The following is a 16,779-nucleotide window of genomic DNA, read 5'->3' as shown; positions in this document are numbered from 1 at the left end:
AAACCAGCTGCACCACTTTTCTCAGGCCCAAATGCAGCACCTCCCAAAAGTTCTAATTTTCCACTCTACAAAACAAAATTTCACTTTCCTTCTGCCTTGATCTCTGCTTGAACCTTGAAAAAGATGTCTTATCTGGTTGGCAATGAAGAGTTTGATCTAAATATGGAAGGTGAAAAGAGCTCTTTAAAAAACAAAAATATAAGAAAAGGACTTATACTTTTTGGGGAAATAAAGTGCAGCAACTTCTGGATCCATGTCAGTGAGGTCATCTAAATAGACACCATCAGCACCAAGATGCCGGCTCCGTTTGTCTGTAAGGGACAGAACAAATAAGCCAATTAATTAATATTTTCTGAGTGACAATCCAGAGATGTTATTACTGTTTAGCTATACATTTTAAGATTGAGAAACCAGAAAGTTGTAACAGCTTGTGAACTGTATCTGTACAAAATGATACTGCCAAAAATTTCAAAACAAGTAGTTTATATGCATTGTTCAAACTATGAATTTTAAAAATGGGACAGCAGAGGACTAGTTTTGAGACATGCCAAAGACTCCCTATCCCAGACAGAACCACTGAGAATCAGAAGTCAGTGATCACTGGAAGAAAGCAGCAAAAGGAAAACTTTCTAAGTATTTACATAGACCTACCACCACAGTATGGCAGCCAAAACATTTAATCTTTGAGAACTAATCTTCCATCCCTCCCTGAAAAAGGGAAATAACAGACTAAAATACAGTCACTAACACACTATAGCTGGCTCTTTATGGAGACAACTCACTTTTAGGCACATACAGCTGATGTGCTGTGTGTGCACATGCACCACTGTAGGGAACAACACACCCCTTCTATGCCTGTCACTAGGTCCAACACAGAGCCACCACTGCAAGGCCAAAACCTAATTTGGAATTCATTCTCAAACCCACAGCTTCTCACTGTCCCAATTTCCAACACTAAGCATCACAAAAGCAATCAGAAAATCTACACAAGGACTGAATAGTAAGCAGAGAAACACGCCATTTTTTGTTTTCAAAGCTAGTGGAATGCACGGGGAAGAGGCCAAGAAACTTGTATGTTTACTGATTAAAAAACAGCTGCACAAACTAGGCTTACATAGAGCTTACATGATTATGGAATAATCAGTGCTGTAAAACAGAACATTTGTAAGCCAATAAATTTCACGTGAAGACTGTAACACTTGTTCACTTATTATAAAATACCATGGAAATGGAGCCCAGAAATTAGGATAGAAAAGCAGATGAAGTTATATTTCACATATCCAGGACAGGACATGTACCACACATGAACTGAAAAGCATGTAGAACAAAAGTACCTTATTTTATGGTAAAATCTGCTCATTGTGCAAAAGACATACTACAACTTTGCACTAGAGCAGAGAGGTTCCACAATTACCAGCAACACATCACTCAGGTGAACCAGCAGATCTCTGGTCTGCTTATAGGTAAAAGTAAAATCTCTGAATCTGTCAAATGGAGCAAGTTTTGCAGTCTTGCTCATACGCGAAGAGCTGCCAAAAACTTCAGACCAAGAAGAATCTTCTAACATATCTCATGAGAACAGTTTAATACACAACTCATGTTTTGAAGGCTCATTCCAAAGCTTATTCCTTTTCTGATCTGAAAGTGCCTTCAGGGCACAGATTAATTTATATGTCAATAAAATGCTTTATCACCATGAAATTTGAAGATAAAATCATACACATGAAAGTGCAGGATCAACAGCTTTACCTTTCTTCCTGGAAGGGGAATCCATCTTGCCAGTAGGTTGGGCTGAGCAAGCTGCAGCTTGCTTTATTTCTTCATTTGCAGGCAACGGGGGCTCAGCTGCTCCTGGCAGCTCTGTCTCTGGCTTATTTGTCTCAGCTGGCAGGGGCTCACTTTCATCAGCAACTGCTGCATCTCCTTGTCCAAGGGCAGGTAGAGGAGACACTGTGTTAAACTCCTCTACAGGAGAACTCTGGATGACCCGAAAGTGAGTGCTTTCAGAAGGATTTACATCTGCCACGCTGGGTTCCTTTGCTTTGAGCAGAGAACTGGCCTGTGAGGAAAATGAACAGATTACTACAAAGAAAAGCTCTTAAAAAATACAACAGCCAGAGTTTAACCTGCTCTGTTCACTCCAATGAGATCAGACTGTCAAGATGATCAACTACAGCAGAAAACCACCACTGAGATAGAGATTTCAATATGCAAAAGATCTCTCTGCTGACTGTTTGTGCAAAATTCATTTGCATCTTGGGGACAGGAAAAATTTGTTCTGCAATGTGGTCTACAGTCTTCATTTCCCATTCACCTGCACATCCCACCTCCCACCCTGCTTTCCCCTCTTCCTGTGAAAATCCTGTCCTTCTCTCAGAAGCTAAACCTGACAAACAAGAGAGGATGGTGCAGATTGGAGTCCTTGCACAATGAAGACAGTCCCAGGCACCAGACACTGTCTAATCTCCAGATTTAGAGATCGCTTTTTTAGAGATCCCCAGATTTAAATCACTTTATAGGAACAATTCCAGATCTTCTCTGAGTGTGGGACAGGAAGTGTTCTTACAGAGGGACAGAGTGGAGCTGAACTACAGCAGCAGTTACATAGCTACTATAACCTTAGCAAACAAACAACTCTTACATGAAATTGAACACTAACCAAACAATGACTCCCAGTTCACAATAGCTGGGCTAGGGACATAGACTGATTGCAGAGAGAAAAGCTTCTGGGAGTAAGATTTCCAATACACCCCAGGGTGTGTGACTGGGTTAAAAAAGATAATGCCTAAATTTCCTAGCAGGAAACCCTTCTAGACTGCAAATACCAATTTGGAACTCCTGCATGACCTGTGCACTTAAATCAGTTCTCTTCAAGCAGAAAATACCTCCCAAATATCTTGTAATACACACAGGGAGAAGAATAGCACAGAGATGATGAGACAGCTCACCACTGGCATATTAAAGAAGAGGCCAGAGTTCCTCTAAAGAAGTTAAGAATTCTGGATTCCCACCTCTCCTTTTTTCACTAATTACCAACAGTGAATTAATTACAATAAATTACAGTAGTGCCATTACAATTCTGCTGCCATCACGAGAACATAGAAGTCTTTCTGAACAGGATGCCCAACCTCTCTGGCCTACCAAGTAGCAATTTTTCCTCTTCATACTGTGTGTGAGCCCATCTCTCCTGCAGTTCTTTCTGCAGAGAAGCCAGCCTTCAGCAGGAAGTGCCAAACTCTGCCCCATCCCAGCCCCCACAGTTGCAGCATTACACTGAAACCTGAGCTCTACTCCTCATACCCTGGTGCACGCGTAAGCCCTAAGGCTCCCCTTTCCTGTGTGAATGCTGTGACTCCACAGGAGCTGTCACAAGGAGCCAGCCAGCACCTGACCAGCCTGCAGTGTGGGCAGCTGCCCACAGCTCCTGTGCAGCACTGGAAACAATGCTGCTGGCTGCAGATCCCACACCTAACTGGGACAAATGACTCCAGGAGGAGACAGGCACCAAGCCAGCCCTATCAGCCAAGAGAACAGCACGTCTGCACATCCACAGATACAGAACTGCAGGTGTCTCTGGATACTTTTGTACTGAAACAGCCCATTTTCATGTCTGTGAATCAAACTGCTAATACCAAGCACCTAATTTCCATTTAAGATAATCTATGAATTTCAGTGATTTACCAAAGGATGTTTGGTTTGATTTTTTCTGGTTTTTAAATGTCTAACTTTTACAAGACTGGGTCCCAGGTACTTCTTCATTTCCTACTGTGTATCATCAGTATTGAGAATATCTATGCCATAAGGTACTTTCCTATACCTCCTATGGAGTAAGATTCAATTCTCTTATATAAAACACTGTAATTTTATGTAAAATCAGGATCTATTTCCTCTTCATCAGTCTGCAGTAGACTAAGCACATGTGCCCTATTAAAGCACAAGAGATGACAGCAGGAATTAAAGAACTTATGTTGGATACCTTTGCAGCCTGGGGTAGCTCTCCCCATGCCCAATGCATGTGAGGATTATCCTTCAGTCCACTTCTGTCCGTAGGTTTACTGACTAATTCTGAGTCACTTTGAGGAGTAGGAGGACGTGAATCTGATGGGCTAAAGAAAAACAAATAAAAAATGTTACAAAAGTAACCACAACACACTTAGCCCTTCCCAAACTGATGTCCACCAATACAAGGAATTGAAGAGTGAAATAATCAAGAGCCAACTGGAAGTATGAAAGCATAGGAAAATAGTTTAAACAGTTCAGGATCCTCTTACACTGGCATTCAGAGGTTTCATCCCTTTTTCAGTAAGTGCTGTCAGAGAAGTAGTATTTGAGAAGCTGAAAAAGACAGAACAAGAACACTGGACCTGAACATTTCAGAAGGATTTTCATTTTTCTGCATGGAAAAAAGAATGGGGATGGTACTAGAAGCAGCAGATGAATAGATGTTAGTATTGCTATAATGTACACAAAGTGCAGAAATTACTCACATCAAGACACCTTATCCTGACTAAGTAATCTAGTTTAATCTAAGAAATTTAAATCTTAAATCTAAGAAATCCAGTTGACTCCTTTCTAACTTGTTCAGTTCAACCATTGGATGGATGTCTGTAATGAAAACAGCAGGAAAGCTACACAAATAATTTGAGCCATTTTAGTTGAAACATATTTAACTGTTTGTTTTGATAATTACTTGATAAATATTTATAAACTAATTAGTAAATTATCATCTTATAGCATATTTTTAATGCGGTGAAGTCAAGAATGTGATGTCAAGTCAGTCATTAATAAATAATGAATCACTGATTTCAAGGACAGAAGGAAAAATTCAGATTATCTGCTCTGCCTTTCTGCATAACACAGGTCATAGAATTTCCCCCAGAACCTCCCGAACAAAGCTTGCATTTTTTATCTGAACCATAACATGTCTTGGTATACTCATCCAATCCTCATTTAGAAGCTAAAAGCAACAAAAGAATCAACAACATTCCTAAACCAAAGGTCCAAACTGAGTTACTTTCATTCTCAAAAACAAAGGGTTTCCATCTCATGAAGTGCCTAATGCAGTAAAGTTCAATAAGGCCAAGTGCAGGGTGCTGTGCCTGCGTCGAGGTGATCCCAACACAGGCTGGGCAGAGAATGGACTGAGAGCAGCCCTGGGAAGAATTACTTGAGGGTGTTTGTGGACAAAATGCAGACAATGGTGAGGAACTGGCACAGGTTGCCCAGAGAAGCTGTGAACTTCCCATCCCTGAAGAGCAGACTGAATGGGGCTCTGAACAACCCGGCCTAGTGGAAGATGTTACTGCCCATAGCAGGAGGACTGGAACGAGAGAATCTTTAAGGTCCCTTTCAACCTAAATCATTTGGTGATTCTAGAGTTCTATGAAAGAACCAAAGTGGCTTGGATATTCAGTTTATTCAGAAAAAGAGAAAGAATAAATCAAACATGAAGAGTTTATGTAAAGGTAGAATTATAGAATGGTTTGGGTTGGAAGGGAACAGCTAGTCCAATCACCCTCCCATGAGACCAGGATGCTCAAAGCCCCATCCAGCCTGGCCTTGAACACTCCTAGGGATGGGGTATCCACAAATTTTCATGGCAACCTATTCCAGTGCCTCAACACCTTCACAGTGAAGAATTTCTTGCCAAAAGTCCAAGCTTTCAGTTCAAAGCCATTGCTCCTTAACCTGTCACTACACGCCCCTGTGAAAAGTACCCCTCCTTTTTAGCTACTGGAGGTGTCGTAAAGGTTCCCCTATTCAAAGTTCTGTAGAGCCAGCTCGTAGGAAATCCACTGATCACAGCAAAATAATTACTTCACATTCACATCTGAAATAAAGCAACCTAATTATCTACATTATTCACTGGTTTCATCTATGCAGTAAAATACACTTTGAATACGCACAGACACCAGGACTTTTAGCTACAGATATTTATGTTATCTAATTAAATTATAAAATGTATAAGCCATCCTTTTAGGGCCTGAGAATTTCAATTTTTTATCAGTCCTTAGGGTATAACCCATAATTTGACAGATGAAGGAATCAATACAGTGCAATTTTAAAAGTATATTCAAGCTCTAAGGATTCAAGAAATGCCTAATGGGTTTTTCATCAACTTCTAAATCTTCCACTGAAAAGTTCATAGGATTTTCAGTTCCCTACTTAGAGTCCATTGAAACCTTGAAAATCAGTAGCCTGAGCACTTCAGAAAATCTCAGTAGGCAATAATGCTCCTACTGCTGCTTTAAGCCTAAAATGTCTAGATTTAAAACAGACTTGTCACTTTATGTCTTATTTATCCTGTGCACTACAGACATTTTAACCTCCAAGATACTTACTGTTTACTTAGAAAAATCTCCAACCTGTCTTTGTTCAGCCCAAGTTCACTTATTCAGATGCCCTGAGAGAACAGAGGTATTGCTTCAGCTTGCATTTTGGGGTGGAGGGTAATCCAGAGTTCTCCACAATTTTCCCTGAAAATACAGGTCCCTTGTACACACATCTGAGTGGGGAAGAGCCTGAGCTGTTACTCAGCACCAGGATTTATATTCTCAGAGCCACAATGAAAGTACCAGAAACATGGCACTCACATGGGTGTGTATGTTAAAGCAGGCAGAGCTCTGCTCTGAAGGTTCTTGCTGCAACTGCTGGCCAATGATCTGGGTTTGCCTTGGGCTGAACTATGTCTTGCAATTCCTGTGTCCTTAAGTTATGCACTGACTCAGCCCAGCTGAAATTCCCTTGCCTTGCACTGACTGCTGAGACACTGCAGATCAAACCAGAACCACCCATCCTGTCAACAGTACACAAGAAGGAAGGAAAACTTCAGGTATTTAGATCAGCATCTCTGATTCACATCCCACAGATGCTGAATATTTGTGTCACAGTTCTATGTATTCCTTAACAGCTATGACTGCACTTAATCTGATCTAATGACAAAGAACAAGGAACTTGGCCTGTGGTTGGCAGCTCTGCAATAACAGACTACAATGATCTTTGCACTGAAAGCAAAGAAATCCCTGAAAAAGCAGCAATGTGACCTGAGAAAAAGTCCTGTCTTGTGTGACGAAAGATATGGAAGGACAGTTTGTCAGGATATGCAAAAGGCAATCTTCCCCAGTGAGTTACAGCTGTACCGATTACCAAGGAGTGAAAACAGCTGTGCCTGCCCAATGAGGATGGGGGTTTTAAAAGAGTGGGGTAGTTGGTCGAGAAGTAGATGGAGTCTCTTGGCTGTGCTGTGAGAAGGAAGGGATGTGTGGTTGTGCAAGGGCTAAACAAGGTAAGCTGCTGAGTGAGGGACAGATAGGTTCCAGTGGCCGAGCAAGGAATGGGTTGGGGTCAGTCAGTCATGAAGAAGGAAACTTGCAGAGAGAAGACGGAGTCAGTGCTGTGTAGAGTTGCCCGAGAGAAGGCACAAAAAGCTTTTAATAAGGGTGCTACTTGTGTCTATATTGACAACTGCAACAGAAAAATACCTGTGACAAAGAAGATTAGAAGGAAAGAAGCCTACATCATGCATATGTCATAGCAATGACAAAGAGCCTCTGAGCCTCCTCTTAGGTGGCCATAATAGCATTCCTTATTTCACAGTGAGGGGAAAAACAAATTGCTGAAAGACCCACCAAGCACTTCTTATCTCAACAGCTGCAAACACAGCGCCTCGTGCAGACAAGCTGCTACAAAACTTTAAATGTTTATCTAGTCTGTAAAACAGGTAAACTTTAGAGCAAAGTTCATGGAGCCACTCAGCGCACATCACTGCTCCAATCCCAACGTGTGCTCCTGCCCTTCCTTGCTATGAGAACATGCTAAGGAAAACAGTTTTGAATATTCCAGGATCTCACTTTGACTTAGTGCTGCAACATGGTCAGGTTAAAGACAGCAGACCTAGAAGCTGGGAAAACACCAAGATTATCAGTTTGGATATGGCTTTAAGCACCTAGTATGGCAGCTATGATATAAGCAATAAGTAATTTAGCTTGATGCATTAATCAAAGCTTTCCCAGCATTAATACAGAATTGTAGAGGTCATATTCTACTACTTTAAATTTTTTTATGCTGCTGTGACCTCTCTCCACTGACTTAATGGAGTGAAAGAACTTGACTGCAGATTCTTGAGACTCCTTGAATTTAGGATAACACAGAAAGCGTATCTACTTTTAGCTCTGTAGAAAACAGGAACCCTATACTACTGTGAAGGCTTCGCCTCAGTTTCCTGAATCTTAACCAACATGCCTTATCTACTGTGTCATCTTTTCTCTGTGAGGTTTTCCCCTTTGTTCCACTCCAACATACAAAAAATCTTTTCCCTTCCCAAACCATGAAACAAAGGAGAGACATTTTCTTTTGGCACTGGGCTCCTTCTATTACAATATTTGCACATTTCATTGCTCAGTCTCTGTGGTTTTGGCTTTTATTTTAGCAATCTATGCACAAGGAAAACCACGGGATAAAAATGTTATTAAAACACATACTGATTGTAAAAAGCTATGTGGAAATGTCAGTCTTCAGAGGAATGAATTCACTAGTTAAGTTTTTCCTTTTTGGGGTTTTTATCTCTTAATTAACTTGACTTTTAACATAGGCTTTCACTGGCATGTTTTTATATCAGCCATCCTCTTTCAATGGATGATTTATCAAGGTAACTTATCTCAATGTACACAAAGAAGCAAGCAGAGAAAGTGGTTTCCAATGTCACTTTCAAAGTGTCTGGGTTAGCAATAAGTACAGTTGTAAACTCAACAGCAGTTCACACAGTCTTAATGTGTTAAAGGTGTATTGAAGCGTTAAAAGGATTAAAAAGCAGTCCAGAAAAGAAGGAGGACAACTGCTCTACCTGTCTGGAAGAGAAAAGTGAGAAGATTGCTGTGGACAAGAGTTAGATAGGCCTCCATCTGCTGGCACAGCGAGGAGAGTGGCTTGCCCTGTGCAATCTATAGCCTTACTGGGCAGCAGAGCATGTTGGGAGAAAGAAAGACAGGGTGTCATTATATTCACAAGTGCTGATTAACATAAACTCTTTGTGCATTAGTTACACAAATGCTGAATTTACACTGAGAGTTTTCAAAATCCAGGATAATGCAATCAAGAAACAAACAGAACACAGAGTTCCAAAAGCCATCAAAAGGGCAGGGTATTGACAAATGCTATCAGCAGCTGGTGAAGCCAATCACATTAAGCTGCACAGCCACTGGAGAACATTTCTTCCAGAATGCAATTCAAAACAGTTCAATTTAGCCATTGCCTTGAAATAATCTCCTCACAGTCCCTTCCTCTGCCCCTCAATTACAGAGGCGGAATATTGAGATTAGATTTCTTAGGACAAAGTCTTGTGACTGCACCCCAGCAGTCTGCATGGGGGATGTGGAGCACAGATGCATGGGGTACACACACAGAGCTAAATGGAATTACAATGCATTAAGCAAAAAATTGTCCCTTTTTGACAGACACAAAAAGGGAGGTCCAAACTGCTCTGTTTTCACATGAAAGGTACACACATGCACACAAATACACATACAGGAAAAAGTACTGTATGTGTTCTTTTCACACAGTAAATATATCTATATTAAAAGCAATGTGAAAAGCTCATATTTGTTTTAAAAATTTTGGTTTTATACATTAACTCCTATCTGGGAAATTCTTAAAAGGATTACACTTAAAAGTACTGAAGACTTATAAGCCTACATTCACTGAAGCCCTTACAGCCCTTGCCTGTGCATCAGGCAAATATTCAGATTTCACAAAACATTCATCCTCTCCACTGTGTTTATGTGCAAACACTGACATTAACAGATAAAAAATATTCTTCAGAATTTATGAACTTGCATTTGTATGTATGCATTTGCTGCATCAAGGACAAAGCCAACCTGACGTTTTGGTACAATATCTTATTGCAAATATAAAAGCATTTATTTAATGATCAATGACCACGTTTGATATCAAAACCTTTAGTAAGACTTCATATAGTACTTGCATAGAAGACCCTAATGGAAAAATTAAAATTAGGGTACTATGTAGAACTGTGCTATCAGAAAAAGTACCTTTGAAGAGGTGACCATTCTCCATCTGAATGAGTGTAAGGTGCAGACTGAGAAAGCACAGAAACTGCAGGAGCCTTTACGTCAGGTACATCATCAACAAACACATCTGGAACAGGGACCCTAAATAGGGGAAAAGAAGTGACATTTAAAAAACATACTTGATTACTGAATTTTCACACACCTCAGCTAACAAACCCTATTGCAGAGAAGAATTAGTATAACCTAAACTAGAAGGAGATAAAGAAATTATATCTGATTCAAACTATCTAGTTCACACCACCACAGAGGATTCTTGTTTTTAATGTCATTTTCATTACTTTAATTACTAACATTCCCAATAGTTTTCTAGCCTAAAGCTTTATTTTTAAAGTAACACCTACATCAGCCATATGTTCTGACTTAGAAATTACTGCTAGAAGGCATGGACTGGAACATTAACCCAGGTTTTCATTACATATCTCAATTCCATTATGATACCTTGAATTGTCCAATGGCTCTTTTTCTTCTTCTGAGCTAATCTCAATGGGAAACATGTCTTCATCTTCTGATGTGTCTCCATGCGTGTCTTCTCTTTTTAAGCTGTCTATTTTATGAGTTGACTTCCTCCTCTTCTTCCTCCTTTTTTTCACAGAGCTACAGACTGGAGATGTTTCAGTAGAAGGCTGGGATCCATGGGTTTGGGGTGGGACTTGGGAGGATCCGTTGGTGTCCAGGTTTCGTATCCTGTCTATGGAATTCCTCTTCAGCTGGGATTCCATTAAGGCAGTGCCCTCAGACAGAATGGGAGATGTGGAGAGATGATAAGGAATTACCTCCTGAGAAAGAAAAAATTCAAACCATAAAACATGTTAGCTCTTTCTCCAGCCACACAACTGGTTTTAAGACCTATGCACAAACTACCAAAATCTAAGTTATTTACTCCTCAGAAAAATAACAAGGATTAGATATCTGGATGCTCATTATGCCCCTATGGCATATGGAAATTTTTTCATAGCTGCATCTCCTCACACAAACCAGGGACAATATTCTTAATACAGCATCCTCTGAGCATCTAATATTGGCCAGGTTATGGCATGGGTCTCTGTCCACCTCATGTAAGATACAGCGCAGAAACAAAATCTTAGTTTAGAACCTGAATGTTTTGTAAAATACAATTCCCCTTCACAACCCAGATGACAGAGACTAGTCAGATAGGTCAATGGTTTGTAATCAGGTCAGACAAATACTCTACTATTCAATCATATATATATATATATATATATAGACATTCATGGAAGTATTTCCAGCAGTTTTCAGCCAAAAATAACTGTTACCACACAAAAAAAATTAAAAATAAAGGTACAGAGATGCACATTCACAAAGCTCTCACCTGAAACTAGTAATATCATGCTCAACACAGAAATCTGAATACTCATCCTATTCTGGACAGTGACAAAAATTATTTGGGATATGTGAAGAGAAATGCCTGCAAAAATTTTCTTACATTACACATCGACTACTCAAAGTTACTGTGACTATAATTTATTTGGACCAGTATTTAATCACAGCTCAACAGCAGACATTCTCATTTAAACACAGCCCCCCATGAATAATAGTTGTGAGATCATGTTTATGAGGAGCACCAGAATTAATGTGTCCACAGATGTTTACAGAGCATGTGCACTTTTACAGGCAGTCTGGTGCATATATTCAAATTAAAGATTTCTGTAAAAACAGGTCCCTGGACATTAACCTCTTGCACACAACTTTCACACACTGGCATGCACATGATTTATTTTTCATTTATATGATTATCTTCAGCTTTTTCAAATCTCAGCAATTTAAAAAAACCCCGAAGTAACAGCAAGCATTAAATTTCCATAGCAGAAAATTGTCCAGAAACTTTAAAAACTATAAAATGGATAAAAGCATCTTTTTCAACAAGATTCCTAAACTCAAAACTGACTCAGAAGAGCAGGAATTGGATTTTAATTATTAATTAAATTTAAATTAGTTAAATTAAAATTAAATAAAATTAATTAAATTAAAAGTAGTTTTTACTCTTACCTGATCATTATCCATCTCCTGCACAAAAAAGGCCTCCCCATTGTCTCCTAGTTTCATGTGCAAATCTACAGCCTCTCCATTAATTTCTATGTCAACCTGGAAGGAAATAAATATATTCTCATACAGAAAGAAAGTTAGTCCTGCTGTTAGCATTGGGCAAATGCTTCTCAGGGAAGCATTATAATGGAAACCTTATAATAAATAGGAAATAGTGACCTACTCTGTTTCTTTCAGTATCCCTTCACAAAGCAATCAATTACAAAAATGTTTTCTAACTTGTTCAGCTCATTGATACCTTTCTCCTCTACTCAGATAGGTTTACAGTCATTGCATAAAGTTCTGGATCTTTTAAAATGTCATTCTGAAAGCTTCACTTGCCACACAAATCTATTTGCCCTTTTAATTCATAGCCTATTTTTTAATTGTACTAGAAGTACTTCGGAATGCAAACTCTTAATGTTGTCTTTGAATTCATTAAAGAAACTTCTCTTTACACTATGAGAAGCACAAATGAGAAAAATAATTTTACATTCAATTCCTGTGTCTGTTCCTTCTATGCATTTATCATATCACTGCACAGCCCTAACTATCTCCATTTGTTCTGAGGAGTATCTCTCTCTTTGACTATAACTATGCTTGCCACCAACTCCATTTTCACTTTAAATTTTTTGGAGACTTGCACAAGACTACGTTTTTGTTGTATTTCAGGACACAGTACTCCATTGGCACAGCAATATTTTTCAACTTTTACTGATTCTAAATATTGAAATTTCTTTCTGATCTAAGTAAGAATTGAACAGTGTCCATGCTGATTTTAGGATCTTTCTGCTGAGAATTCTGGCTAGTTTAGAACCTAGACTATATGAAGCTACAAATTACTTCCAAAAATAATCTGTCACACTAGTGACTTTACATTTGATGCACTACCAGGTCACTCAGCCTAGTTACATTTATTTCAAGGTCCTCAATGTTTTTTGTAGCTTCAATTAACCTCAAGGTTCTATTATCTGAAAATATTACTTCACTAATATCTCCATTTTTGGAACTAACATTGAACATGTCAAAGAAAGGGGTTTTAATGAGTCACTAATGAAATTTAGTATAAGTTCAAGTTAGACATTTGAAATTTTGCTTTATTGAACATAAATGTTAAAAATTTCATGGTTATTTTTGTTTTTTATTATAGTCAATGTCTTACAAATTATGCTCCGAACTGCAAGAATCAGTAACAACCATTTTAACTGAACCTTGTATTATTTCAGGGTCTTTAAAAAGGGTATCTAAAGAAAATCTCAACTAAGAGATCAAAGAGCATTGAGTAACTTCCATAATATTACAGTTAACTCACAGACAGGACATATAAAAATTGTCACATTTTCTTACCACTTTCTCCCTGGAACGCAGAACTCCCATTTTCCCGAAGCGAACGTGGAAAGGGGAACACTGAAGATTTCCATCTGGCTGACGCACAACAATTATATCTATACATCCTGACAGTGTGGCTGGGTTTAGACCCTTATAGAGCTCCTTCACAGTTACAAACACTTGCCCTGCTAACTGTCCAACGTAATTCATGGTTTGGACCTGAAAGATAAAAGGTGAAACAAATTGGATTTCGATCCTTCTTTGTATTTTAGAGACATTTGAGACATGGAGAATCCTGCAGTGGTGTATTCTCCTATTTCACAAATTAACAATTTTGCACAAAATCATGATTTCCCACCAAATTTATTTGCAGCATGTTTGCAGAGAGCTATTAAAAGACAAATGGAACCTTGTAAGTCAGAAAATTGTAACAACTTTCAAAAGGTCATTAAAATCAGTTGAATTCAAAACCACTGTCAGACTTCGAGACTCTGAAGCTCATAAATGTCTCCAATTATCTCTGAAGAGAAAATCATTACTTCCAGAATAACACCTCCTCCCATCATTTATTGTGCCCTCAGCACCAGAAATACTTTTCTCATGTATTTCCACATCTTTCCAGGCTTTTAAGGGTAGGGCAAGTGAATAGCTTTGAGCATATCTAATTTTACACTGCACTAAAGGCAAAGACTGTTTTCCCATTTTACAGCAATTTCTCCCATTAAAAGATTCAGACAGTAGATATGCATTAAGGTTGGACAAGCAACATTCAACCCAGAGTATTCAAACTTTGTTTCCTAATGCCATTTTACTATTCTTGCTATATACAGCATTTTCAAACAGTATCTGCAGTTTTATTAAACATTACACTTATGTTGACAGTTGATTTGCTTTATGTCCCCTGCTCCTGCATTTATTTAGCATTTAGCTTGCTGCTTCCACATTATTAATACCCATCCTGTTTAATATATTTAGTCTCCCAGAAATCACTAACATGCATAGCTAGACATGCTTAAATGGTAAGAAAGTCTTTCAATGGCTCTCAAAATATAAGTGAATTTAAGCAGATACCTTCCTGAACAGTATAGGTTTCAAAGACTTCCAGTGTCTATTGTTTTCACTAGTTTCATCAAAGTCCTTGTGCATGCAGGATAGAGCACAAGACTCACATCCAAGTTCTTTGCTAGGCTGTACTACACCACCTGGACATCAATAAAAGAGACAGTTGCAGAGTAGGCAATGCTGAAACTCCCATTGATGGTGATGAGAACAGAACTGAGCTCAGAGTCTGAGACAGTCACTGCACAGCAGCAGCATCTGCTACAATAGAGACTCTTTCAGCTGTGTTCTTTCAAAAACAACAAAAATACGTATGAGACGCTGTAAAATGGTTCCAAAACTTAACTGTGATTTACAGTTATAAACAAAAGACTAAAGAATACCATGAAAGCACTAGAGTAAAAAAAATTGAAAGTTATGAAATGCTATAATTAAGGCAGTTTTCTTCCAAGCACTGCTCTTCTAAATAACCAATGTTCACCTGTGGTTTTTTTCAAAAGTCCCTCCACATTGTGTGGACTGAGGCTTTGCTTTTTTCTCTGTTTCTGTTGCAATACATGGGTCAGGACACAAACTGCTCTGAATTCTGAAGGAAGAATTATTTATGATAGTTATCACTACATTGTGCCTGAAAAGCAATCATGGTTTCCCTATCTGACAACTGGGGAGCAGAATCACAAAAAGATTAAAACTAGGGACTAACTTTAAAAAAATTCTGTTTGATTTTCAAAGTATTCAGTGTACAAGATGCTGCCATGGTTTAACCCCAGCCAGCAATAAAGCACTGTACAGACACTTATTCACAACCAATTCCCCATCCTCAGCTTTTCACTTTCAGAAAAGTGAAAGTGATAAACTCCATGGACTGAAATAAACACAGTTTACTGGAACAGAAAGGGGAGAAAGTAATAATAATTATAAATTATAATAATACAAATAAAATAATTTCAACATACAAAGCAAGTGGTGCCCAATGCAATTGCTCACCACCCACCAACCAATTTCCAGCCATTCCACAAGCAGCAGCCCATGGCCAGTTTCTCCCCAAGTTTATATTCTGGAGGTCTACAGTATGGAATATCACTTTGGTCAGTTGGCATCAGCTGCCCTGGCTGTGTGTTCTCACAACTTCTTATGTTCCTCCAGCCCTGTCACTGGCAGGGCATAAGACACCAAAAAATCCTTGACTGTTCAGGAACAGCTAAACCAGCAGTGTGTTACCAACATTATTATTCTAAATCCCAAACACAGCACTATACCAGTTACTAGGAAGAAACCTCTATCACAGCCAAAACCAGGCCAGATGTCAACAAACGGAAGAATAATCCCTAAATAGTGTTTGGAGAAGCCTTTCTGCACAGCCCTCAATTCAGGCATCCAGAAAGTGCCACCCACTGAAAAAGCAACACACAAAAACTTCATGGCAATTATATTCTTTTCTCCAGCACTGAACTGGTATCAGCACTTCTGGGCTCCTATTACACACTAGAAACATCGCCTTCCTGAATGCAAATCTAGTGGCAAGCTGTTTCATAGGGAACAGCACTTGAAACTCACGCCACACCCTACACTGTGTCACAGAACAACAGGTTGGAACAGACCTCTAAAGGTCACCTGGTCCAAACATCTGCCCAAGGCTGCCCACAACCTTGGTCCTGCAGAGTTCTCAGTGTCTTCAGGATGAAGATTTCTCAGCCTTTCTGCTTTCCTGATCCTATGCATCCCTGACCTCAGATAGGAAGTTTTCTTCACAATACCTAATCTGAGTTTCCCTTGCTGCAGCTTGTGCCACTGCCTCTTGTCCTACCACTGTGCACTTCTAGAATCCCAGCTGTCTCCTCTACACCCCCCAAAAAGTAACTAAGAACAAATAAAACTTGTTTTCTTGGCCTCTGCATCTAAGTCATAAGGTCTTAGCCCCCTAATTATCTTAGGGGCCACCATCTAAACTCTTAAAAAAGTTAGCATGACACAGGCACAAATCTAAGTTCAGAAGTCAGCCTCCAGGGTGGCAGATATAAGCAAACTTTTAAAATTACCCTTTTCCTGTGGAAAAACACTTCCATTTTTACTAGGGATTTTTCCAGGCTAAAGCACAAAACCAAACACATTTCTGATTGAGCTAAATTAAATGCAAAGACAGCTACAGTTAAGGTCAAAATTACATAGTATAGTTCACCCTAGTTAATGCTTGGTCTGTTGAAATAACAAAATTTCTGGTTGCAAAACAGCCATGACTTCCTTGGTGGAGAAGGAGCTGCTG

The 16,779-nt window shown here is 39.1% G+C and overlaps 1 protein-coding gene across 7 annotated transcripts in view; it reads right to left on the bottom strand.

The window, feature by feature from the left end:
- Positions 1 to 16,779, bottom strand: part of LPIN1 (lipin 1) — a 49,633-nt gene that overhangs the window by 26,104 nt on the left and 6,750 nt on the right. For 2 of the 7 annotated variants that reach the window (XM_033054401.1, XM_033054403.1), the window contains exons 2-9: positions 13,476 to 13,676; positions 12,093 to 12,188; positions 10,524 to 10,861; positions 10,047 to 10,166; positions 8,843 to 8,950; positions 3,968 to 4,106; positions 1,750 to 2,059; positions 218 to 311 (exon numbers count right to left, since the gene is read on the bottom strand). In XM_033054401.1, coding sequence (XP_032910292.1) covers positions 218 to 311; positions 1,750 to 2,059; positions 3,968 to 4,106; positions 8,843 to 8,950; positions 10,047 to 10,166; positions 10,524 to 10,861; positions 12,093 to 12,188; positions 13,476 to 13,667 — 1,397 coding nt within the window. In that variant the 5' untranslated portion in view covers positions 13,668 to 13,676. The remainder of the gene's footprint in view (positions 1 to 217; positions 312 to 1,749; positions 2,060 to 3,967; positions 4,107 to 8,842; positions 8,951 to 10,046; positions 10,167 to 10,523; positions 10,862 to 12,092; positions 12,189 to 13,475; positions 13,677 to 16,779) is intronic. The other 5 variants (XM_033054402.1, XM_033054406.1, XM_033054408.1 and 2 more) reach the window with 3 other exon arrangements.

This window comes from Catharus ustulatus, chromosome 3, assembly GCF_009819885.2.
Source record: "Catharus ustulatus isolate bCatUst1 chromosome 3, bCatUst1.pri.v2, whole genome shotgun sequence".
NCBI lineage: Eukaryota > Metazoa > Chordata > Aves > Passeriformes > Turdidae > Catharus > Catharus ustulatus.
The sequence above is the reverse complement of the archived record's forward strand: the minus strand, read 5'-3'. Positions and strand labels throughout refer to the sequence as shown.